This window comes from Oncorhynchus gorbuscha, unplaced genomic scaffold (genome assembly GCF_021184085.1).
Source record: "Oncorhynchus gorbuscha isolate QuinsamMale2020 ecotype Even-year unplaced genomic scaffold, OgorEven_v1.0 Un_scaffold_7:::fragment_4:::debris, whole genome shotgun sequence".
Classification (NCBI taxonomy): Eukaryota; Metazoa; Chordata; class Actinopteri; order Salmoniformes; family Salmonidae; genus Oncorhynchus; species Oncorhynchus gorbuscha.
Window position 1 is genome coordinate 95668 of NW_025745509.1, and position 23878 is coordinate 119545.

The 23878-nt window shown below is 41.8% G+C and overlaps 1 protein-coding gene across 2 annotated transcripts; it reads right to left on the reverse strand.

Moving 5' to 3' along the window:
* Nucleotides 1–1778: 1778 nt before the first annotated feature.
* Nucleotides 1779–22700, reverse strand: LOC124019122 (zinc finger protein 205-like). Of its 2 annotated transcripts, XM_046334496.1 has the most exons (7): nt 22225–22700; nt 21793–21923; nt 15569–15718; nt 14454–14609; nt 13290–13401; nt 12963–13075; nt 1779–3411 (listed from the first exon to the last, which is right to left on the reverse strand). In XM_046334496.1, the coding sequence occupies exons 1-7, from the start codon at nt 22481–22483 to the stop codon at nt 2491–2493; spliced, it is 1842 nt and encodes a 613-aa protein (XP_046190452.1). In that variant the 5' UTR covers nt 22484–22700; the 3' UTR covers nt 1779–2490. The 2 variants fall into 2 exon arrangements, with proteins under 2 accessions (XP_046190452.1, XP_046190453.1); XM_046334497.1 differs by lacking the exon at nt 1779–3411 and having other exon boundaries at nt 11770–13075; nt 22225–22696.
* Between the last annotated feature and the right edge of the window lie 1178 nt (nt 22701–23878).

Here is a 23878-nt window from a genome sequence, read left to right on the forward strand (position 1 = left end):
AGGAGCATTTAACACAAAATCCGGGGAGAGGGCCAGCTGAGCATAAGACTATCATCTGTATATAAATGGATGAGTGTTTCCTACTGCCTGAGCTATGTTAATTGAGAAGAGTGTGGGGCCTAGGATCAAGCCTTGGAGTACTCCCTTGGTGACAGGCTGAGACAGCAGATTTTCTGACTTTATACACTGCACTCTTTGAGAGAGGTAGTTTGCAAACCAGGCCAAAGACACCTCAGAGACACCAATACTCCTTAGCCGGCCCACAAGAATGGAATGGTCTACCGTATCAAAAGCTTTGGCCAAGTCAATAAAAATAGCAGCACAATATTGCTTAGAATCAAGGGCAATGGTGACATCATTGAGGACCTTTAAGGCTGCAGTGACACAGCCATAACCTGAGCGGAAACCAGATTGCTTACCCAAAATAATACTATATACATCAAGAAAGCCAGTCAGTTGATTATTGACAAGTTTTTCTAACTCTTTTGATAAACAGGGCAAAATCGAAATAGGCCTATAACAGTTAGGATCAGCTTGATCTCCCCTTTAAATGAAGGACGAACTGTGGCTGCCTTCCAAGCAATGGGAACCTCCCCAGAAAGGAGAGAGGCTTGGCGATGATAGGGGCAGCAACCTTAAAGAAGAAAGTGTCTAAACCATCTGACCCAGATGTTTTTTTGGGGTCAAGTTTAATTAAGGAGCTCCTTTAGCACCTCTGACTCTGTGACTGCCTGCAGGGAGAAACTTTGTAGCGGGCAGGGGAAAAACAGGGAGAAGCATGAGGAAATGTTGGACCGGCACCTTTTGGAGCTGCCTTATTCAAGAGTTTGTTTGTATGCTGTGATATGAATGAACCCCAGAATTACATGCAAAACAGCCCCCCCAAAAATACAGTAATGAGGTGGGGCTCAAAACAGCTCTGCCTCACCTGCCCTGAATGACAGGTCACCACTGTGTAGTTATACTTTATTTACATAATCTTTACATTATGCAAAGCTGCAAAAATGATTGATTTCGTATCATGCACATTGCATTTTACTGTAGATGTATATTTGGAAGGCAAAATCGGAAAAAAACCCAAACAGAAGTCTTAATGTTGCTGCCGGGACTCTAATCTAAATACCAACAATAAAAACCCTAACGTGAAAATTCTTCGTGGTCATGTTTACTTCCGTTTACAATAAAAAGAAAGGATCTTATTGGTTGAAGTCATAGCTCAAAGGGTGTGTAGCTGTTCTTTGAAACACGGCACTGCTTATTACATTTCCACATCACATCTCCTATGATCAGTATCTTTCAAGCTGAGAGCAGACTTGTTAATTGTCTGATTAATCAGACTGCAATACATCTAATTTGTATATACAGCCTGAAACGAATGTAACATTGTGCAAATGTTCCTTACAAGCAAGATTATTGAGTCAAATTACATGTGAACTTACTCTACACTGGTGATCTGTGCGGTTTGTCCTTCAGTTGCTCGAAATCCGAGACAAATTATCGACGGGAAACTGACTTTTTAGAGCACTATTACTGCCGTTTTAAATTATTATCACCTGGCACGTGCACAAAATCATTTAAACACCTGCAGACTTCAGATTCATGAATACTTTGCTTTTCCATGTACTTCTGTCTTGTGCACGGGCAAAAAAATCTTGATTGCCACACACAGAGATCCACGGTTTGAAGTCGGGTTAATAACACAGTCCTGTTGATATTTTGTCTAACATGTCTACCAAGAGAAGGATGAACATCACGGACAATCGGCAGAGTAAGTTCAAATTAAGTTTATTAAACATTCTGACTTGTAAGAGGACAGTTTGTCATTATTTAATGTATATGTGCACAGTGTTGGCATAATTTGAAGGCCACGTTTCATGACTAACTTGTAAGGAAAGAACAGTGTGTTCATAAGAATAGAGCAGAAGAGAAAATAATGATAATCAGCTTCTTGATATGCCACACTGGAGAGGTGGATGGATTCTCTTGGGAAAGTAGAAATGCTCACTAACAGAGATGTAAACAAATTTGTCCACATTTTAGAGAAATAAGCTTTTTGAGCATCTGGAACATTTCTGGGATCTTTTTCAGCTCATGAAACATGGGACCAACACTTTACATGTTGCGTTTATATTTTAGTTCAGTGTACATGACACATAAAATCTCCCATTATTGCCATCTTTCGAGCTGAGCGCAGACTCGTTTAGAAAGAACAGTGTGTTAGCAAGAATAGAGTAGAAGAGAAAATGATTAATTTATTCCATCTACATCACCTCAGTAAGGTAAAACAATGGTCCTTGTTCTAGCCTAGGTTTACTGTCTCTCTAAAAACAGATTTACACAAGCCTGTTTCAATTGACAAATTAACAAAGGGTTAATGAGGGATATGTGGTTAATTACTCTCTTACCCAAAGACACTTCACACGATAACTATAATATGTCAGCTAAAAAATGGTTCCCAGATATCCCTTGTGTACATCTCAAGCCACACTGCTACAATTTCTCCACATTGTGGACACTCCTGTGTCTGATAAGGTTACTCAGGAAGGAGAAGCTCTTGTAACATAGTTTGCACTTGAAGGGCTTCTCCTTGGTGTGAACGGTCTGGTGCTTCTTCACATAGCTCGCCTCAGCGAAGCGCTTCCCACATGTGGGGCAGGCGTACGGCTTGTCGGCGTCCGTTCTAATGCTCGGCCTCCCATGTTGTGACCCAATGACACCAGAGGAGGTAGAAGCAGAAGCCACCACCCTTAGGTGGTTAGTCTTTGAGCTCCCTCCTTGACCTCTGCCCATTGTTTGGGTGTTGTTTGGATTGTGTGCTGTGTTATAGGCTAGGTACCTCTTGTGGTGAACGCCCATCCTGGCCCTGTCTGTATTTGTGGGGTAACCATGAGGTAGCTGAGGAAGGCTGGACCCAGGCTTCCCCTGAACCCATTCACCAGGCATTAGACAAGATCCTGAAGGAGAAGACAGACTTGCTGATAGACTACTGCCAGGAGGGTCTCCTACCACTCTCTGTGAAGGCTGAAGCCCAGGGTGACCTGCTCTGTTCATCATGGATACTGTGGTGTTTGTATCATAAGAACAGGAGGGTCTATCTCTATCAGCCCCAGGTCCTGCTTCATCCCTGCACTGAGACTGTGAAGAGAAGGGTTTGGCCTGCAGAATGGATCCCTGACTGGAGCCTCGGTCTCTCGGATGACCACCAGGACTGAGGTTGTTCAGTCCACCTGTCCACTGGTTGTGTTCTGTGTGGTGGTGGAGTCTCTGTCCCTCGTGGTTCAGTCCTAGTTCCGACTCGGGAAAGAAGAGCAACGGCTCCTGATCCAGGGTTCTGATCTGGGGCCAGGGTTTTTGACCAGCTGCTTCAGAGGTCCAGGCTCTCCCGTCAGCAACACCGGACATCAGCTGGTCCTTAACACAAAATTGTACAGAAGAGCATATAAAAGGTTTTTATAAGAAACTCTTGCTGTACACACAGAAACATTTATATACCACACCCCCTAATGCCCTATTGCTATTATTGCTATTATGAACTGGTTACAAATGTAATGAGAACAGTAAAAATAAATGTTTTGTCATCCCTGTGGTATACAGGTGTTAAGCATTCAGGGCTCAAACCACCCAGTTTATAATAAAATGTCAACCAAAGTCAAGCCCATCTCTAACACTGTGATTCAAGTATCAAAATGGAGCCACTGGAGGTTATTTTATTTTATTATTATTTATTTTATTTTAAATCAGCAGACCACGTGTAACTGCGCCAGCCCAGAACCTACACATCTGGCTTCTTCAGCTTCGGGATCATCTGAGACCAGCCAAACAAACAAACAATTTCTACACAAACTGTCAGAAAAGGTCTGAGGAAAGCTCATCTGCGTGCTCGTCGTCCTCACCAGAGTCTCGACCTGACTTCAGTGGGCAAATGCTCACCTTCAATGGCCACTGACATGCTGGAGAAGTATGCTCTTCACGGATGAATCCCGGTTTCAACTGTACCGGGCAGATGGCACACCAGATAGTGACTGGTTTTCTGATCCACGCCCCTACATTTTCTAAGGTATCTGTGACCAACAGATGCATACCTGTATTCTTAGCAGTGTTGTAGTACTCAAGACATGTTGAGTGTCTGTCTTGTGTCGGATACATTTGTACTCAGTCTTGACTCTGTCTCAGACAGTGTAGCCTCGTAATATCTTCCAGAGACCACCGGAGTAAAAAAAAATCATAATTATCAGCTTTCATTCAGTAAGTGCATAAAACAGCTTTGTTTTCTGTAAGATATGTTAGATGAAAGAATAACGCATTGTACAAGTCCCTACATACGGGGTCTGGGAAACAGCCCAGCTAGTCGATTACCTATCAACTAGACTCCATAACATTATTGTTTCAATAGAAAGTGCAAACATAACAGCACAACCATTAAGTTCTTAACAGTCAAGTCATAACAAATGAAAATGCATTTTCTTTTTACTTCAGTTGTTTAATTAGACCAGAGGACATTTCTCCAAAATGTCCCCATGTGCAGTTGCAAACCGTAGTCTGGCTTTTTTTAATGACGGTTTTGCAGTGGCCTCTTCCTTACTGAGCGGCCTTTCAATTTATGTCGATATAGGACTTGTTTTACTGTGGATATACTGCAGATACTTTTGTACCTTTTTCCTCCAGTATCTTCACAAGGTCCTTTTTGCTTTTGTTCTGGGATCGATTTGCGCTTTTCGCACAAAAGTACGTTCATCTCTAGGAGACAGAACGTGTCTCCTTCCTGAGTGGTATGACGGCTGCGTGGTCCCATGGTGTTTATACTTGCATACTATTGTTTGTATGGACGAACGTGGTACCTTCAGGCGTTTGGAAATTGCTCCCAAGGATGAACGAGACTTGTGGAGGTCTAAATTTTTTCTGAGGTCTTGGCTGATTTCTTCTGATGATGTAAAGCAAAGAGGCACTGAGTTTGGAGGTAGGCCTTGAAATACATCCACAGGTATACTGCCAACTGACTCAAATTATGTCAATTAGCCTATCAGAAGCTTCTAAATCCATGACATACATTTCTGGAATTTTCCAAGCTGTTTAAAGGCACAGTCAACTTAGTGTTTGTAAACTTCTGACCCACTGGAATTGTGATACAGTGAATTATAAGTTAAATAATCTGTCTGTAAACAATTGTTGGAAAAATGACTTGTCATGCACTAAGTAGATGTCCTAACCGACTTGCCAAAACCATAGTTTGTTAACTTCTCTAGGATAGGGGGCAGTATTTGGAAATTTGGATGAAAAGCATGCCCAAATTCAACTGCCTGCTACTCATCCCCAGAAGATAAGATATGCATATTATTAGTAGATTTGGATAGAAAACACTGAAGTTTCTAAAACTGTTTGTATCATGTCTGAGTAGAACAGAACTTATGTAGCAGGTGAAACCCTGAGAACAAACCATTCAGATTTTTTTGGGGGGGTCACTCTTTTTAATGGATTTTCATTGGGAATCCAGATTTCTAAGGGACTTGCTTGCAGTCCCTACTGCTTCCACTGGATGTCACCAGTCTAGAAATTGGTTGAGGTTATTCCTTTGTGTAATGAAGAAGTATGGCCATATTGAACGAGGGTCACTTCATGTGTTCTGTTTGATAGAGGCGCATGACCAGAAAGCATGCTTCAGTTAGTTTTCTTCCTGTATTGAACACAGATCATCCAGTCTTCAATTTTATTGATGATTTACTTTAAAAAAAACCTAAAGTCGTATTACAAAAGTAAACTTTGCCAAAAAATATCAAAGGTGTAGCTTAACTGATTGGCAGCGCTCCATCAGTGCTAGGAACTTCACATCGTGGTCACGTTCTGCTTCTTAGTGTGTGTCACCATGGCCTACGATCATCAGCGATGGGTTCAATGCCCTTGAGCCCAGCCAATAACTTGTGCTGCTTGCGTTGGTGTACCTCAGGCGCCACAGAAACACCAAACTGGAGTACTCTCCTGAGTACAGCTTTAGTCTAATATAGCAGGGCAAGAATTGTGTGTCAGGTGCCAGATTGATTTAGTCTTTGTAGCTCATTACAGTGCACGTAGCACTGGAATTCAGTTGACATTGTTGCAGCTTGTGTAATCGTACTGTCCACAAACCATTTCTTCCCTCGAGTGTACAGCCCCAATGTATTCATGCATGTAAATGTCACTTTCACTGTTCTTAACACTGAGTGACATCAACACAGTGAATCCTGCCCTTTTTGCTTTTGAGACACTTTTGCAAAGTGATTATTAGTTCCACAAGCTCTGCATGGTTTTCCGTAGGCAGGGCAGTGCTCTTTGCGTGTGCATTTCCAGTGTTCACCGTTTGTTGTGAATTACTCTGCCTTGATTGGTTTTGTCTGAGTGTTTGCCTGGCAACAGTGTGAACAGTATCAGCGTCAGTGCATGTGGTTTTGATTTCTATTGCTCTCATTCTCATAGCAGTGCGGCATATTTCAATGGCAGTTGCTAATGTTAAGCCTCTCCTTTGGTTGATGCCGACGTGTGTCCTCATTTGCAATTCCCAGTACTATTTTGTCCCGTCCCGAATCAGTTCATCTTTCAATCCCCCGTATTAACAAGTAGCGGATCTTTCTCTCAAATGGGTTACAAATTTGTTCACTGACTCACCCTCTTTCTGTTTGCAGCTTCCAAAATCAAACTGCTCATAAATTACGTTCCTGGTAGGTCTGAAGTAATTATCCAATGCATCCAGCATGGCCTTTGCGTCACACGGTTGTTGAGTGTGAGATTGCGCAGGTAGATGTGCCTGGATTCTCTGCCCATTAAGCTCCTCAGAGTTGCTGCTTGGAACTCATTGGGTTTTTCATGTTGACCGGTTGCCAGGGCATAGTCCTCGAATTCATCCCTAAAGTTGTCCTAATTAGAATTTCAGTCCCCGGTCAGAATGTTCGCAGCCATAGCGATGGAATAGATAGCATCACTAACAACCTGAGGCAAAGATAACTAGCCAGTTAACGAGTTGATCAGTGGTGAGACGAACGTTATCAGTAGGAAACAGTGTGTGTTCTCATGAATAAGGAGTGCACTTGTTGTAAAACGGAGGCTATAAGCACGTATAAATCAAACCATACACATGGTTAGCAGATGTTAATGCGAGTGTAGCGAAATGCTTGTGCTTCTAGTTCCGACCATGCAGTAATATCTAACAAGTAATCCAACAATTTCACAACAAAAGTGGGTATACGCTGTATACCCACTTTTGTTATGGCCATTTCGTATACTCACTTCTTAATCCCCACTGACGCGTAACAAAGTAGTGTAGTGGAGGTATACGACTTATCAGTTATGTAGTACAATAGAGAAATCATGCACAAAGTATCCTACACAATCGCATAGTACGTGAAATATATTCACATGCGTGGCGCACAGATAGCCTAGTTTCAGCAGAATATCATCTACAGGCAGCAAGCGCGCACAGCTCTGGTTTTGGCATGGAGCAGCTCTCAGAAGAATGACATAGCCGGTAGGGTAGGTAGGAAAGACTTTTCAACTTATGATATCTACAAGTAAATGGGTATGCAAACCAGGTATTGAAAAAGTTTGGGCCAAAGTCTTTGTTAGTAGGCTATTTGTGATGCACAATTAAGTCATCATGCCCTGTTTTCATCAGGGGTGCAGGCATGGCCAGGCCCACCCTATTAGATTGAGCAAAAACAAAAAAAGAATACATTAATTTTACAAAAATACTCCACAAATTGTTTTCTGATTTTCCCCAGACCTCCAAAATGGTCTCGGGTTCAGATTTAAGCATTGTGGACTTCGAAAAACAACAAAAATGTGATGTTATATTTTTAAAAAGTGTGATTTTGAGAGTGCCAATTTGAAAAAGATATAGGAATACTAATTAAAAAAACATTAGGGAAACATCGGGTATTTGTATTTATTATGCCAAAACAGCAGATACTCTTCCTGGGGTCCAGCAAAATTAAGGCAGTTTATACCATTTTAAAAACAATACATTCACAGATTTCACAACACACTATGTACCCTCAGGCCCCTACTCCACCACATCTACAGTACTAAATCCATGTGCATGTATAGTGTGCATGTTATCGTGTGTGCATGTGGCTGTGCCAATGTTTGTGTTGCTTCACAGTCCCCGCTGTTCCATAAGGTGTTTCTTTATTTTTAAAATCTAATTTTACTGTTTGTGTCAGTTATTTGATGTGAAATAGAGTTCCATGTAGTACTGTGTGTCTGTTCTGTTCTGGACTTGGGGACTCTGAGGAGACCTCTTGTGGCATGTGTTGTGGGGTATGCATGTGGGTCCGAGCTGTGTGCCAGTTGTTTAGACAGACAGCTCGGGGCATTAAACATACCTCTCATAAATAAAAGTAGTGATGAAGTCACTCTTCTCCACTTTCAGCCAGGAGAGATTGACATGCACATTATTAATATTAGCTCTCTGTGTACATGCAACTCTTTGTTGAGTGTTGCAGTCATTTCAGTCGCTGTAGTAGCTGACGTGTTGAGTCATCCGCATACATAGACACTCTGGCTATACTCAGTCAGTGGCATGTCGTTAGTAAAAATTGAAAAAAGCAACGGGCCTAAACAGCTACCCTGGGGAATTCCTGATTCTAACTGGATTATATTTGAGGCTTCCATTAAAGAACACCCTCTGTGTTCTGTTTGACAAGTAACTCTTTATCCACATTATAGCAGGGGGTGTAAAGCCATAACACATACGTTTTTTCCAACCGAGACTGATCGGTAATGTCAAAAGCTGCACTGAAGTCTAACAAGACAGTCCCCACAATCATTTTATCATCAATTTCTCTCAGCCAATCATCAGTCATTTGTGTAAACGCTGTGCTTGTGTGTCCTTCCCTATAAGCATGCTGAAATTCTGTTGTCAATTTGTTTACTGTAAAATAGCATTGTATCTGGTCAAACACAATTTTTTCAAGAAGTTTACTAAGGGTTGGTAACAGACTGATTGGTCGGCTATTTGAGCCAATAAAGGGGGCTTTACTATTCTTGGGTAGCTGAATTAATTTAGCTTCCCTCCAGGACCGAGGACACACACTCTCTAGAAGGCTTAAATTGAAGATGTGGAAATATTGTCTGCTATTATCCTCAGTAGTTTTCCATCCAGATTGTCAGACCCCGGTGGCTTGTCATTGTTGATAAACAATACATTTTTCACCTCTTCCACACTGACTTTACGGAATTCAAAAGTACAATTAGTCTTTAATTTGGTCCGATATACTTGGATGTGTAGTGTCAGCGTTTGTTGCTGGCATGTCATACTTAAGTTTGCTTAACTTGCCAATGAAAATGTATTAGTCCTTTGCAATATAATTAGGCTTTGATGAATGAGCCATCTGATTCAATGAATGAAGGAGCCAAGATGGCTTTTTCTTCTCCAAGAAATGTGGCTGGGGGGCAGTATTGAGTAGCTTGGATGAATAAGTTGCCCAAACTAAACGGCCTGCTCCTCAGTCTCAGTTGCTAATATATGCATATTATTATTAGTATTGGATAGAAAACAAAAGTTTCCAAAACTGTCAAAATATTGTCTGCGAGTATAACAGAACTGATATTGCAGGCGAAACCATGAGGAAAATCAAACGGAAAGGAAGTGGCTTCTATTTTAAACTCCATGTTCCATAGCATGCCTTTGCTCCATTTAAAGGGATATCAACCAGATTCCTTTCCCTATCGCTTCCTTGTGGTGTCAGTCTTTAGACCTAGTTTCAGGCTTTTATTTTGAAAAATGAGCCAGAAAGATAACATCGCGTCATTGTATGGCCGGGTGCCAGCAGCGTTTTGTATGCGTAACAGAGTTTGGGCAGCCATGGCCTTTCCCTCTCTGACTGAAAAACAGTTGCGGTTGATATATTATCGATTATATATTTTTAAAACAACCTGAGGATTGATTATAAAAAACGTTTGACATGTTTCTGTGGACATTACAGATAATATTTGGAATTTGTCTGCGTTGTTGTGACCGCTCTTTCCTGTGGATTTCTGAACATAACACACCAAACAAACAGAGCTATTTTGGATATAAAAATAATCTTAATGGAACAAAAGGAACATTTGTGTAACTGGGAGTCTTGTGAGTGAAAACATCCAAAGAACAAAAGGTAAACGATTAATTTGATTGCTTTTCTGATTTTCGTGACCAAGCTACTTGATGCTAAGTGTACATAATGTTTTGTCCAGTGATTGATAAACTTACAAACGCTTGGATTGCTTTCACTGTAAAGCATATTTTATAAATCTGACACGACAGGTAGATTAACAAAAGGTTAAGCTGTGTTTTGCTATATTGCACTTGTGATTTCATGAATATAAATATTTTTAGTAATATTATTTGAATGTGGCGCTATGCAATTCAGCGGTTGTTGATGACAATTATCCCGTTAATGGGATGGCAGCCATAAGAAGTTAAGGTGCCCCAATGCTTTTTACTGTCATTCGTTACATAATTTCTCTTAGTTTCATAGTGTAGTTTATTTTTATTTAGTCATATGATTTCTTAATTTGCAGTACGTTTGCCAATCAGTTGGGCTGCCAGACTTAATTGCCTCCGCTGGGCAGGCCATTTTGGGAAAATTTGAGTATACCCACTTCTCCATGGGGCCGATGGAAAGACTGCAGCATGATGTTAAAGGATAAGCAGTCCATTCACACAGAAATAATAAACCAGTAGGTCCCAATCATAAGAAAAGAAAAACACAACCATTGGGGGCGATGCATTTCCTAATGAAAATGTAGAACTATTACTTCTCACTGCAAAAAACATTTAACATTTAGCACAAAGTAACCAGTGACCTAAAGTTTAAAATGCAACAATGTTTCATAAACAAGATATTTTCAAAGAGATGGCTAAGAAAAGCATGTGAGCTCCAATAAAACAGTTCAACTCACCAGATGATCATTTGAAACTTAACTTCTTAGCTAACATTAGCAACATCTTCCACAATAACTGCTGCAGCCACTGCAAACGAGCCTACAACTAAAGATAGCTAGCTAAACCATGAAAACTACTGCTCGCTATTGCGCAGTGACCTGTTGGCCATTGAGAAGGCAGATGTTTCCATATGTTTTTTTTGTGAAAACTGTTCAACCCATTCATTACAAGTCAAAATGTAATTGGTTGATTCCATTGTCACGCCAAAATTTTGGCCTTATACCGTTGAATTGCAGATCCCTTCTGCCTAGCTTCTGGTGGCCTAGCCAATGGCTTACATGGCAAGCTAGATTTATCTACCCAGAGACATCATGATTGAATCTTTTTTCTCTTGAGTGTTAACCCTTTCCAACAAAAATGCAATAGATTAAATCATATATAATTGAACATAATTGAAAATAGTAATGTAAATAGCATTATTATATTATAAATCCTTAGGCCTTCTCTGAAGATGTAGAAGGACCTCATTGTTCCCCACTGTGTTTGGGTTAGTAATTTGTAGAGTGGCTCTATTTTCCCTTAGCATGCATTTTTTCTTAATGTCTAAATAAATACTGGACATGTTTAACTCTTACAATGGTGGCGATTGGACAAAATACCAATCGTCTTGAATTGGTCTCGCTTTAGGTGGTCTTGAACGCAACACTGAATCTAAATCATGCGAAAATCCATAGATTAGGGACGAACGAATTCATTTTAACTCAGTAACATTTTTGAAGTTGTTACATGATGCATTTATTTTGTTCAGTGCAGAATAACGTATGTAAATCTGGTACCCTTGCTTTGATAAAAATACATTTTAAAGTACTTTGGAAAAGTTTCAACATTACACAAATCACTACTTTATTTAAAGTAAACATGATTAAGGCACTATCATTTCCTTATTATAAAACACCAGTATTAACCTAAAGGGACAGAGTTGTCACTCTTCATCAGTGAAGCATATTTACAAACACCATCACCATATAATTTACTCTGTCTCATCATACTCAGTCTTTCCTCAGTTCACCTCATCCAGTTCCCTATACATCCAAAACCAACATAATTAACTGCAAACAAAATAATTAGTACTACATATCACCATACTCTTACTCTATACATGGTCTGTGTGCATTTTCTGCTGGTGTATCCTGAGAGAGCTCTTCTCTGAGAACCTCTTCCCGCAGTGCGTACAGGCGAACGGCCTCTCTCCCGTGTGGACCTTCAGGTGCATCTTCAGATGGTGCTGGTGGGAGAACCTTTTCTCACACTGGTGGCAGCTGTAGGGTTTCTCCCCTGTGTGGACTCTCTGGTGCAGCTTCAGCTGATGCTGGTGGGAGAACCTTTTCTCACACTGGGGGCAGCTGTAGGGTTTCTCCCCCGTGTGGACTCTCTGGTGCCTCTTCAGGTGGCCAGCCTGGGCAAAGCGCATGTGACACTGGCTACAGCCGAACGGTTTCTCCCCAGTGTGTATCCTCTGGTGGATCTCCACGTGTTTGGGGAAACTGAAGGCTTTCCCACAGAATGAACACGGGAAGCGCTTCTCCTTGGCGCTGCCACCTTTACTGATTCCATCTCCACTACTGTCATTGGTCAATGGGCTTGTGTAGCCATTCAGTGTTGAGGCACTGGCATTGTCTGAGGTCTGGTTTAACATAAGGAGAGTGTGAGGAGGATGAAGGCCAGGGAGTGTCTGCGTTGTCGCAGGGTCCATGTTCCAGTTGATAGATCCTATAGAAGGCAGGCTGAAGCCAGCACCTGCTAGGGGCTTAACCTGAGGTGCCATCAGTCTCTCTGAATCACAACTATAGGAGCAGGACGGAGCATCGCTAGCCGAGTCTGTGTCTGTTCTCTCCCTCCACATACGGACACCTCCCCGTCCCCACAGACCAAATCTACACCTCGCCCTGGTTTCTGCCAGTCTGTTGGCATGGAGACTAAATTCGGTTGTTGTTTTGTGTTCGACTGTCTGTTTCTGGTTAACAGTGTTGTTCCCCAGCCTAGAGTTGAGGACGCTGTCCCATCCACTGACCTCGCCTCTGGTCCTGGCCTGTTCTGTGATGTTGTCCCCTGGGCCCTTGGCTGCACCGGTCTGGGAATCAGAGATGGCTGTCCAATCTCCTCTTTTAGCCTCCATCCAATCACCTGCAGGAAGAGGGTAGAAAATAAACTTTACAAACATGGAGAATGCTACATATGGAGATTTTTTTGTCAATTATCTGGTCAAGTTCATACATTAAGATGTGTTTTTCTATGTAAACAAGTTCTATTGATTTAATTTTATGAATATAGAAAAGGAAAATAAAAATGGTCAGGAAGATTTATTGCTGTATGTAGGTTATATGTATTTCTCTCTTACCTTGCTCCCCCATCTTTAGTCCACTCAGCAGATCAATGCTCTCGGGTCCATCTTCTATTGTCTCCTCTTTGACTATCAGCAGATCAGGCTTCCCATCCTCCATGTCTACTGACTGTAAGAGATACAGATTGAGAGGATGTTGGATCAAGACATGTGGGTAACACTTTATGTGACACCTAGCATCATAACACCGTCATAACCGTGTCAATATGTCAACAGCTGACATAACCTGTCAAAATATGGCCATGACACATACTTAGACCTCTTGTGACCTATTGCATATTTTATGGCTGGTTATGACACCTACATAAGAGTGTCAAAACCCACAAATCCTACCTGGAACATTTACTGAAATTGACCATATTAATATATTATTGTAATTGTGCACACATTGATGTCAGACATGCACCTTCCCCAATGCTTTGTTGCTGATGAATGCAGGAGCAGATTTCAAGAGCAGGAAAAGACACCCTCTTTTTGACTGATGACTGACATAGGTCTATCACGTACAAGCCCTTATCTGGCTTATATGATAGTCCTAATGCTTCTTGACAGTGTCAGTGTATTTTCTTTGTCCAAGTAAAGTGACACAGGATGGTCATAATGCTTCATGGGTGTCAAAGTGTATTTTCTACAAGTTACTTAAAATATCATAAACAAAAACGACTAAAGAATTCATTACAACAAAGAATGTAAGGAACTTCTTGGCAGGGAAAAAACACAATTGAATACATGTGGGTGCCATACAATGATGTAATATAGGTCACAACATATCTACAGTTTTATGACATGGATTAGACAGTGTCAAAATGTGTTATGGTTTAGTGTTACTGAAATCGGATATATGGAGCATCTTCTGATTGGGCAATGAGGGATTGCTAGGAGTACTATGCAAACACGTTAGTTGATTTGATTACTTGACACTCTTTAATGGTTTGATCATTCAAAGGCATGGTCCCACCCTTAGGACAAAATTAATCAAGACCTGGGCCCGTATCCACAGAGTCTGAGTTGAAGTGCTGATCGGGTATCAGACCTGATCGTCTTATTCATTATGCACTAAAAGGCAAAACTGATCCTAGAGCAGCACTCCTACTCTGAGAGGCTTTGTGGATATGGACCCTGACCTAATACCATACAGACAGTAGTTCACAGTGGGCTCACCTCAATGAGACTGTGTGTGGTCCTGTGCTGCTCAGCTGGTTCCTCTGTGGGTTCAGGAGGAGGTGCAGTCTGGTTGTCCTCCATGACCATGGTCCCCTCAGGGTTCCCCAGACCCTCCTCCTTTACCAGCTGCACCTCTGGATCTTCTTCCTCCTCCTGGAAGAGACAGGTGATACAGATTACACAGACATACACTCCCTCAGGTACGTACACACAGATAATAAACATGTTCAACATGGAGTGTTTACCCATCTCCACTACATGAGACCTGTACTGTAGTTATAATTATTATGCTGTTGTAAAACCAATCACGTAGAAATAAATATGATGTTGTGGGTACAAATAAGTCAGCTCATCAGACTAAACTATTTTGACGTGTGCAGTAGGTGTTTGTTAGTGTGTGGGTATATTTAGTAAGTCTATAATGGTTATAAAGTGCAGTCTTATTTTTCTTGAGCCACAGTATTTTCCCCAACTTGTCAAATGTATTCATCCGACTTCCCTTTTACCTCCTGCACAGCCAGTAAACATTCCCAATTTTGAGTTTATTGGTCACATCCTCTGCATCTATTTCTGTCACATGAGTTACGGCATTCAGTTTGTTATAACCTATTTATTGATGCGATTATGATATGCTATAGGTCAGGCCCTGTTTGTCGCGTGCATGCGAAGCATACATGTGTCACAAAGACAGCAAGTGTTGAGGGAATAGGGAATGTTTTTCCTAAACAAATTAGATGTTGGTAACATAGCCTTTACAGCCATTTCTGACTGAAATAGACAGTGCTATACACACTGATGTTCTGTGGTCACTGCAGCAGGGAGGAGAGACAACGGGTGCTAGTAACAGTCACTCTGTCCTTTTTTTAAACAAAGTGCAGCAAGTCTGAGCCAGGCGGCACAATCAAATCAATTGTGGTCGGACTCCCTCTAATCATTTGTGTGTCTTAATTGTTTCATCAAACAGTTTGCTTAAAGCATCAGACAATCTGCATATATTTGATTAAAACAATCGATTGGTCAAAGGAAAAGACAACTCTTAGTCGGTGACAGCCTTTGTGTTACAGGTAAAGTCTCTGTGTCGGTCTCTAACTTGAGGACGGCGTTACACTGACCTCAGTGATGTTTCGTCGGGTCCTGGGCTGGGGCGAAGGGAGTTCCACTCCAGCCTCTATGTGTCTGCTGTCTCGTGGGTCCTCTCCTTCAGTCCTCTCCTGCTTGACCAGAGAGAATCTTCCAGGACCTGAGGCCTCTGCATGTGCCGACTGACAAGAAAATTAGGCTATTAACTGTTAGGGGTGTGAAGATTAAAATTGGGAAAGTTTAGAAAAATGCACAGTGCATTTCTCACAAAACTACCACTAACAGGTCCCGATCATCATCATCATCATTGTAAATGGAACCATTTCAATTATGGTGTAATGGAATTACTTACTTAGATTTCACTTTAAAATGCATGCCAAACAAAAACCATTGATTTCAAAGTTCAACAAACCATACAACTATGCACAAGGACTACTTTGAAGAATTTACAGAGAATTTCAAAAACACATTTACAGGAAGAACTGTACAAATGCAAATTTTGGTAACAGAATTACAGTAAAATCTCCCTCTTTTTTTATGCAACCATGTTTTCCAAAAACTTAAATAACTGCTCTGACTTAAGATTCAAAGATGTCTGCAGAAATAATGGGGCGTCAGCTATGACATGACACGCTGAGTTTGAAGAAATGTATTTTGGTTATTGAACTACAGTAGGTGAAGTCAACAGACTTACATCATGGGTCCCTGATCTGTACTATACAGAAATGCATAATTATGGGTATGAATATCATTCTCTTCATGGTGATGCATCTTGAATAGGTACACAAAAGGTAGAGAAATATGTAATATCTGTATTTTGCATATTTGGTTATATAATAATAATAATAATAATAATAATATATGCCATTTAGCAGACGCTTTTATCCAAAGCGACTTACAGTCATGTGTGCATACATTCTACGTATGGGTGGTCCCGGGGATCGAACCCACTACCCTGGCGTTACAAGCGCCATGCTCTACACACTGGCTATTATTCTAATGAGCTCCACCCCAAAACAAGACCACCTTTGGTTGATCAGGACCATCAGACGTCTGTTTCACAAGTTTGGACATCGAAGTACAGTACATTACTGTACTCTAGTGTGTTCTACTGTAGTTTTCCCACGGCAGTCATTTAGCGGTTCGCCACGGCAAAATAATTTATCCCACGGCAAAAAAATATGCCACATGAAAAAGGCGCACATTGAAGATGCTAGAACAGTTCACATTTAATTTCCTATACAAACAAAACGAGTAATGACGAACAAAACCAGGCATTCCCATACTAGAATAGCTTATCTATTTACTAGTCTGCTTGTTGTGCGTACTATTCGAGCGAAATATTCCTACTAAGTAGGATTGGGCGATATTTGGGGAGACCTCTTCTACGATATGCGACTCCAAATATTGCGTCTCAATATATCGTCAATGTCAAATATCACAATGTTCAATTTAATTATATCGTCCCAACCCTACTCAAGGCACATTCAAGTTGCGACTTGCGAGTGCCATAGAGGGGGAAACAAGCAGTCAATGCACAACAATTCATAATGCAATCGCAGGGGGAAACTGTTTTAATGGCCTTTGTTAAAAAGAGGGGGTTCCCAGCTTTCCATTCCTACTTTATTTATTTCTCAATTCCTAAATATGTGCGAACTGCACCATTTTGAAACCGAGTTTTTAGCTGTGGTACTTGTTACTGCTTCACAATGAGTCCATAGGGGAGAGTGGGGCTGAATGTAACACGGATCAATTGTAGGATAACTTTGGGTAAAAACCCACCCTACCTCAATTTTTGTTGATTGGCTTAAATTGTTATGAGACAGAGGTTTTTGTTGAGAAAGAGTAGTGGCATCCAGGGAAAGTAATTGTAACGAAGTGGTTTCTGTGAAAAGTACAGGCAGGGGAGCGATTACCCCTGGCGGCATTTTACCCCAAGTTACCCTAACAGGTAGGCCCGCAAATATAGAAAATGCGCTGTACAGTTCACCTTCTCTTAAATATTCTGAATAATTATGTCTTTCTTCAACATTTAGGCTATTCATCTATTTATTGAATATTTAGGCCTTTTGAACATCATGTGATGATTTGCTCTCTCGTCACGTCAAACCACCGTTCTCCAGATCCTAGAAAATGTCCATATGCACAAAAAGCTTATTTGTCTAAAATGTTGTGCACAAATTTGTTTACATCCCTGTTAGTGAGCATTTCTCATTTGCAAAGGTAATCTATCCACCTGCCAAGTGTTGCATATCAAGAAGCTGATTAAGCTTCATTACAAAAGGTGCACTCCAATAGTTTCCAATAGTGCAGTTTCGTCACAACACAATACCACAGATGTCAAGTTTCATAGGAGCATGCAATTGGCATGCTGACTGCAGGAATGTCCACCTGAGCTGTTGCCCGAGATTTGAATGTTAATTTCTCTACAATAAGCTGCCTCCAACATCGTTTTAGACAACTTGTTAGTATATCCAAACGCAGACCACGTGTAATGACTCCAGCCCAGGACCTACACATTTCGGCTTCTTCACCTGTGGGAAGCCTCCCGGACAGCTGGTGAAACTGTGGGTTTGCACAACTGAAGAACTTCTGCACAAACGGTCAGAAACCTTCAAGGAAGCTCATCTGCGTGCTCATCTTCCTCACCAGGGTCACTAAAGTGGGCATATGCTAATCTTTGATGGCCACTGGCACGCTGGAGAAGTGTGCTCCCACGGATGAATCCTGGTTTCAACTGTACCGGGCAGACGCCGTTGTTTGGGCAAGCAGTTTGCTAATGTCAACATTATGAAGAGTGCCACATGGTGGCAGTGGGGTCATGGCATGGGCAGGCGTAAGCTACAGAGAATGAACACAATTGCATTTTATCAATGGCAATTTGAATGCACAGTGATACCGTGACAATGTTCCAGTTCTTCCATGTCCTGCATACTCAGACATATCACCCATTGAGCATGTTTGGAATGCTCTGGATCGACGTGTACAACAGCGGTTTCCAGTTCCTGTCAATATCCAGCAACTTCGCACAGCCATTGAGGAGTGGGACAACACTCCACAGGCCACAATCAACTGCCTGATCAACTCTATGCGAAGGAGATGTCACGCTGCAAGAGGCAAATGATTCTGGTTCTGATCCACGCCCCTGCCTTGTTTTAAAAAAAAGTTATCTGTGACCTACAGATGCGTGTCTGTATTCCCAGTTATGTGAAATCCATAGATTAGGGTCTAATGAATTTAATTCAATTGACTGATTTCCTTATATGAACTGTAACTCAGTAAAATATTTGATATTTTTGTTCAGTGTATAAACTGCATTACACTTATGAGTGCACCACTCGTTTGTGCTATTAGAAGTAACAAACTCAAGGACTATTTCATTTGTTTATAAGAAAGAATGTGCTTTATTTTACAAGTTTAATTCATTGCAATAGGCTACCTGTTGGTTTGGCATGGGCCCTCAGATCCTCAAAAAGGTTCTACAGCTGCACCATTGAGAGCATCTTGACTGGCTGAGTCACTGCTTGGTACCGCAACTGCTTGGCATCCGACCCCAAGGTGCTACAGAGGGTAGTGCATACGGCGCAGTACATCACGGGGGCGAGCTCCCTGCCATCCGTTGGTGTCGGGCAAGCAGTGTTGCTAGCGCATGCACTTCACACCTCATGCAATCGGTCATTGCATTGGTTAGTCCCGTTTTGGAGTCATGCTATATTCGGAAAATTATCCATTCTATTGCTTAACCAATAACTGTAGCAATTATGATTTAAGTTTGTCTATCGGATTTCCTTTTAGTGTCTTTTACAATGACCTAGCCATGTATCCGCTTAGTTTGCGTTGTGTGTGCATCGGTATGGTTTCTCTCCAACTGGGCGTGCCGGGGGATATTGTTGGTATATAAGACCCATTCTTTACCATTATCAGTAGAACTGCTGTGAAGATAGCAACACGTTAAGTTCTCTAAACAAATTCTCAGTCGAGTGAGGTTTGTTGGCCGTTCTAGGCTTTATGAGTTTTGCCTTTCAGTTGCTATTGCATGATTTTGCCCTTTGTCGACTGCAAAAGGCTACCAGGACGTAATTGTTGGATAAATTCTGAGCCATTTTTGTAAATATTCACCTTGTAAAGTGCACTTGTAAATAAAATCTTACATTTTGGACCATATTTTTTTTCAATGGTTCTCTTGTGCTCAACCTCTCCTGTTAGACTGCCGGATCCCGTGATATCTTAACACAGTAGTTGAAACAAAAAACAATTGTGTAGCCTATTTGGCGCGTGTACAGTTAGGCCCTAAAGCTTGGCATATGCATATAATAAAAGAAAGAAGCCTATAGATATGAATTGCACATGTATGGATTTATGCATTGTTTTCTCTTCTATCAACCCACCCATACAATATTCCATGACACTAAATCCACCCACCCCCGCGGAATGCGGATATAACCGCAAGCAATGCGGTTATGAGTCAACTCGCACATCACTAGCCTATCACTAGCCTATATTATATTCACTGTTTATTCAAGTTTTTTGGGCCATGAAATTAATTAATATGATGTTAGAATGCTGAAGCAGCAGCTACTCTTCCTGGGGATCACACAAAACACAGTACATAAGGAAAGTATTCAGACCCCTTTGCCTTTTCCACATTTTGTTAGACGTATTCTGAAATGGATTAAATTGTTTTCCCCCTCATCAATCTATACACAATACCCTATAATGACAAAGCAAAAACTGGTTTTTAGAAATGTTGGTAAATGTTTTAAAAATAAAAACTGAAATGTAACATTTGCATAAGTATTCAGACCCTTTACTCAGTACTTCTTGAAGCACTTGACAGCCTCGAGTCTTCTTGGGTATGACGCTACAAGGCTGGCACACCTGTATTTGGGGAGTTTCTCCCATTCTTGTATGCAGATCCTCTCAAGCTCCATCAGGTTGGATGGGGAGTGTCGCTGCACAGCTATTTTCAGGTCTCTCCAACGATGTTTGGTCAGGTTCAAGTCCGGGCTCAAGTCCGAGCTCTGGCTGGGCCACTCAAGACATTGAGACTTGTCCCAAAGCCACTCCTGCATTGTCTTGGCTGTGTGCTTAGGGTCGTTGTCCTGTTGGAAGGTGAACCTTCGCCTCAGTCGGAGTGCTCTGGAGCAGGATTTCATCAAGGATCTATGTACTTTGCTCCGTTAATATTTTCCTCAATCATGACTAGTCTACCAGTCCCTGAAAAACATCCCCACAGCATGATGCTGCCACCACCATGCTTCACCGTAGGGTTGTTGCCAGGTTTCCTTCAGATGTGATGCTTGGTATTCAGGCCAAAAAGTTCAATCTTGGTTTCATCAGAGCAGAGAATCTTGTTTCTCATGGTCTGAGAGCCCTTTAGGTGCCATTAGGCAAACACCAAGCGGGCTGTTATGTGCCTTTTTCTGAATAGTGGCCACTACCATAAAAGGCCTGATTGGTGGACTACTGCAGAGATTGTTGTCCTTCTGGAAGCTTCTCCAATCTCCACAGAGGAGCTCTGACAGTGACCATCGGGTTCTTGGTCACCTCTCTGACCAAGGCCCTTCTCCCCCAATTGCTCAGTTTGGCCTGGCAGCCATTTCTAGGAAGAGTCTTGGTGGTTCAAAAATGTCTTCCATTTAAAAAAAAGAGGCCACTGTGTTATTGGGGTTCTACAATGCTGCAGAAATATTTTGGTACCCTTCCCCAGATCTGTGCCTCGACACAATCCTGTCTCGGAGCTCTACGGACAATTCCCTTGACATCACAGCTTAGTTTTTCTCTGACATGCACTGTTAACTGTGGGACCTTGTTTAGACAGGTGTGTACCTTTCCAAATCATATCCAATCAATTTAATTGACCACCGGTGGACTCCTTGATGTTTCTACTTCATTGGATGATTAATGGGAACAGAATGCACCTGAGCTTAATTTTGAGTCTCAGAGCAAAGGGTCTGAATACTTACGTAAATAAGGTATGTTTTTTATTTTTAATACATTTGCAAAAATATCTAAACTTGTTTTAGCTTTGTAATTCTGGGGTATTTTGTGTAAATTGATTAGGGGAAAAATGGACTTAATCAATATTAGAATAAGGATGTAATAATAGTGGGGAAAAAGGGGAAGGGGTCTGAATACTTTCCGAATGCACTGTACATGTAAGCAAGTGAATAGCTAAGGAAAGCATTGCTGAAATAAACCGTCCACATTTGATTTACAAAGTAACACATTTGTTATATAAGATTATTACACTAACCTCTATCACAACAACATGCTGGATTGAGGTTCCACTCCCCTCATCAACAGTGATTGGTTGGTCATCTCGCCATGTATTGTGTCCCACTGGCTTCACAAAGCCCCTGTGGCCTCCAGTGAGATGTCCTTCACCTGAGAGAGTGATTGGGGGAAAAGAGGTGTATAGGTTAACTATGGTCATTGCTCAACAGTACACGAATGACACTGTCTAGAATTGGCCAGGATGTAAGGTAACACTTCTCATAACTTCTTGGTTTACTATTTATTGAACGAAATGCAGTAAATGAAGAAACTAGTTAGAATGTGCTATTGTTGTGCAAGACGGCTTAGTAATCAGGGGGATTATTGCATTCCATCTAAAAAACTGACCAAGACCCAATTCCGGTTAAGCACATCTGTGGTAAACAAGTCGAGCATATGGGGAAGGGCCTACCTCTTGCCATTCCTCTGTATCGGTCGAGGATCTTGACACTTCTGGGACGACTGGCGAGGACGCGCTCCCGTGATACCTTCAGTTCCAGTAGCTGTAGTTTCCTCCGCATTGCCCTGTTTTCTTTCTGGCTTTGAGTGATTTCCAAACGAAACACTGCATAGTCGTCATCTACGAGTTTACAGATCTCTGCCACGGCTGCATTCGCTAGCACCTCCATGATGGAGGCTATTTGAGTGTGAGAAACCATACATTGATCCATTGTTCGCTAGCTAACGTTAGTAGTTACCGAGAACAATTATCAACCAAGTCCCGTCTCCAACGTGAATTACACACTACCTGGTGTATGTTATGCTGTTAAATGTGTCATATTTTGAATTACAATGTGTTAATGCACGGCTAAATAACGACAAACGCTAATGTGGAAATTATTCTTGGTCACTGTTCACTTCCGTTTATACTGAAGAGAAAGGATCTTATTGGTTGGCATTGTGGCTGAAAGGGTGTGGTTGAATGTTTAAGTTATGCGCGCTGTTTTTTTACGGTACTGCTTATTACATTACAAATCAAATGTACTATGATCATTATATTTCATGCTAAGCTAAAGAATGGTTCCCAGATATCCCCTGCGTAAAACTCAAATCGTAGTGGTGTGGCTTATCTCCACTGTGGACTTCCTATGTCTGTTAACATTAGTCAGGAAGGAGAAGGTCTTGTATCATAGTTTACACTTGTAGGGCCTCTCCTTGGTGGGAACGGTCTGGTGCTCCTTCACATACTGTAGTTTGTGTTAGCAAAGCAGTTCCCACACGTGAGGCAGGCATATGGCTTGTCAGTGTCCATCCTAATGCTTAGCCTCCCACATTGTGAACCAATGACACCAGAGGAGGTAGAAGCAGGAGCCACCACCCTCAGGTTGTTAGTCTTTGAGCTCCCTCCTTGACATCTAGTCATTGTTTGGGTGTTGTTGGGATTGTGTGCTGTGTTGTAGGCTAGGTGCTTCTTCTGGTGAGTGCTCAACCCGACCCTGTCTGTATTGGTGAGGTAACCATGAGGCAACTGAGAAAGGCTAGACTTGAACCCAGTCACCAGGCATTAGACAAGATCCTGAGGGAGAAGAAAGGCTTCCTGTTAGACTCCCACCACCCTCTGTGAAGGCTAAAGCCAAAGATGGCCTGCTCAGTTCATCATGGATACTGTGGTGTTTGTATCATAGGAACAGGAGGGTCTATCAGCCTCAGGTCCTGCTTCATCACTGCACTGAGACTGTGAAGAGAATGTTCTGGGCTGCAGACTGGATCCCTGACTGGAGACTCTGTCTCTCTGATGACCACCAGGACTGAGGTTGTTCAGTCCACCTGTCCACTGGTTGTGTTCTCTGTGGTGGTGGAGTCTCTGTCCCTCATGGTTGGGACCTGGTTCAGACTCGGGAACGAAAAGGGACGGCTCCTGATCCGGGGCCAGTGTTTGTGACCAGCCGCTTCAGAGGTCCAGTCTCTCCCGCCTTCAACACTGGATATCAGTAGGTCCTCATTGACTGTAAACACAAATTTAACTGAAAAGCATAAAAGTTTATAAGAAACTCTTTGCTGTACACACAGACACATGATATTATAAAATGTTAACTGTCAAGCCCCATCTTGAACACTGTGATTTA